We start from the raw sequence: 1822 nt of genomic DNA on the forward strand, positions 1-1822 counted from the left end.
TTCTTTATATACTTCATTGATGAGAATGTTCTTTCCACGGTTGCGGTAGCAACATGAATAATCAAAGTTAGCTTCACAAGTATATACACAAGTGACCAAGTTTGATCTAGTTTTGTCTTTATCATCACTTTTGCAAGATCTTGATTCCCTTCAAGTTGAGAAACTTGCTATCACACTTTTGAGCATAGACAATAAAATCATCAAGTTGAAAATTGAGTTCCCGAATCTCTTTATCACCAAACTCACTTGGGTAGTACTCGGCTAGTTTCATTATCTTATCCTTGTGAAAATTAGCAAATGAATCAACCGGACTCAAACTAGTCATACCAAGGAGCAAGTCACTAGTCACCACATCAAAACATTATTGAGTTTTTGAAGTGTCAAATCAATGACGGCATAAAATACTTCCACACGAAAGTGATGCAAATATCAAATAGTGTGCCTCTTATGCTTCGACTTCCCATTAGAGTAGTCTTCATTCATTTTGGGAATTGAAATTCCATGTTTACCACAAAATAAGCTAACCTCATCCATCATAGAGTCCCATTCATCCTCTCTCATCATTTGCAATCGTTTCTTTGAAAGGTCAAGCAATCCCATAGCATTAACGATATCTTGATCTTTCTTTTGTAAAACTTTAATCAACTCATTCGTCAATAGCAACACCTTAAACATCAAGTGCAACATAAAGACAAATTCAAATTCATGAATCTTGCTCAAAATATTTTTCGCCGCAAATCTATCAAGATGATATGGACAATCACGTTTCATATCCTTAATCACATTAACAATTGAAGAAAACAGAATCAGGAAATTGTTCAAGGTTTTAAAATGAGACCCCCAATGAGTATCACCCGGTCGTTGGAGGCCACGTTCTTGATTCAAACCTTGCCCTGTATGAACTTCTCCAAATTTAAGCAACTCTTCCAACTTATCTTCTTGATGTTGTCGAAGTGAATCTCTGCGTTTAAATGAAGCTCCAATAGTATTCAAAATATTAGTAAGAGCATAAAAAAAATTATTCACATCCGAATTCTTTTTGGAAAGACCTACAAGTGTCACTTGCAATTGGTGAGCAAAACAGTGAATAGAATATGCAGATGACGTATCTTGTAAAATCAAAGACTTGAGACCATTTATTTCCCCTTGCATATTACTAGCCCCATCATAACCTTGACCACGTATTTTGGATGTACATAATGAGTGATCCAAAAGCAAAGAATAAATTGCCTTTTTTAATGATTGAGAAGATGTATCATTTACGTGGACAATACCCAAGAATCGCTCTATCACCATTCCACTTTTGTTGACATATCTCAAAATTAGAGCCATTTGCTCCTTATGAGAAACATCCTTTAATTTGATTATCAACTAATATTAATAATCACCGTCCAAGTCTTCAATGATAGCCTTAGTTGTTTCTTTAGCACAAGCCTCCACAATATCTTTTTGAATTGTCGGACAAATCATCATATCATTTGCATTACCTAATATTACTCTTCCCACATCAAAACTTCTATCCCCATACCATTTCAAAAGTTCAAGAAAAGCACCCTTATATTCGGAACCTTCACTTTCATCATGTCCACGAAATGGAAATCCCGATGTCAAGAGAAATCTTGCTACATCCTATTGAAACATTTATGATGGATACTATTTACCTTACCAACATGTTTTTTGAATCTTTCTAAAGCTTTGTTCCAACACCTAAAACCATCTCTTGTAAATGAATCTCCGACATTTCCACGACTTTCAAGTTCATTCTTGAACAAATAACAACACGAACAAAATGTCGCGTCTGCTTTAATGCTATATTCCAACC

At 35.0% G+C, this 1822-nt stretch overlaps 1 protein-coding gene across 1 annotated transcript; it reads right to left on the reverse strand.

Moving 5' to 3' along the window:
- Positions 1–429: 429 nt before the first annotated feature.
- On the reverse strand, positions 430–1332 carry LOC125850465 (uncharacterized). Its single transcript, XM_049530311.1, has one exon. The coding sequence runs from the start codon at positions 1330–1332 to the stop codon at positions 430–432; it is 903 nt and encodes a 300-aa protein (XP_049386268.1).
- Between the last annotated feature and the right edge of the window lie 490 nt (positions 1333–1822).

The sequence above is a fragment of the Solanum stenotomum genome, unplaced genomic scaffold (assembly GCF_019186545.1).
Source record: "Solanum stenotomum isolate F172 unplaced genomic scaffold, ASM1918654v1 scaffold17318, whole genome shotgun sequence".
In the NCBI taxonomy this organism is placed as follows: Eukaryota; Viridiplantae; Streptophyta; class Magnoliopsida; order Solanales; family Solanaceae; genus Solanum; species Solanum stenotomum.

What these genes read in the sequence shown, in the direction of transcription:
- LOC125850465 (XM_049530311.1), bottom strand. Translation starts at nt 1,332, where the DNA reads ATGGCTCTAATTTTGAGATATGTCAACAAAAGTGGAATGGTGATAGAG.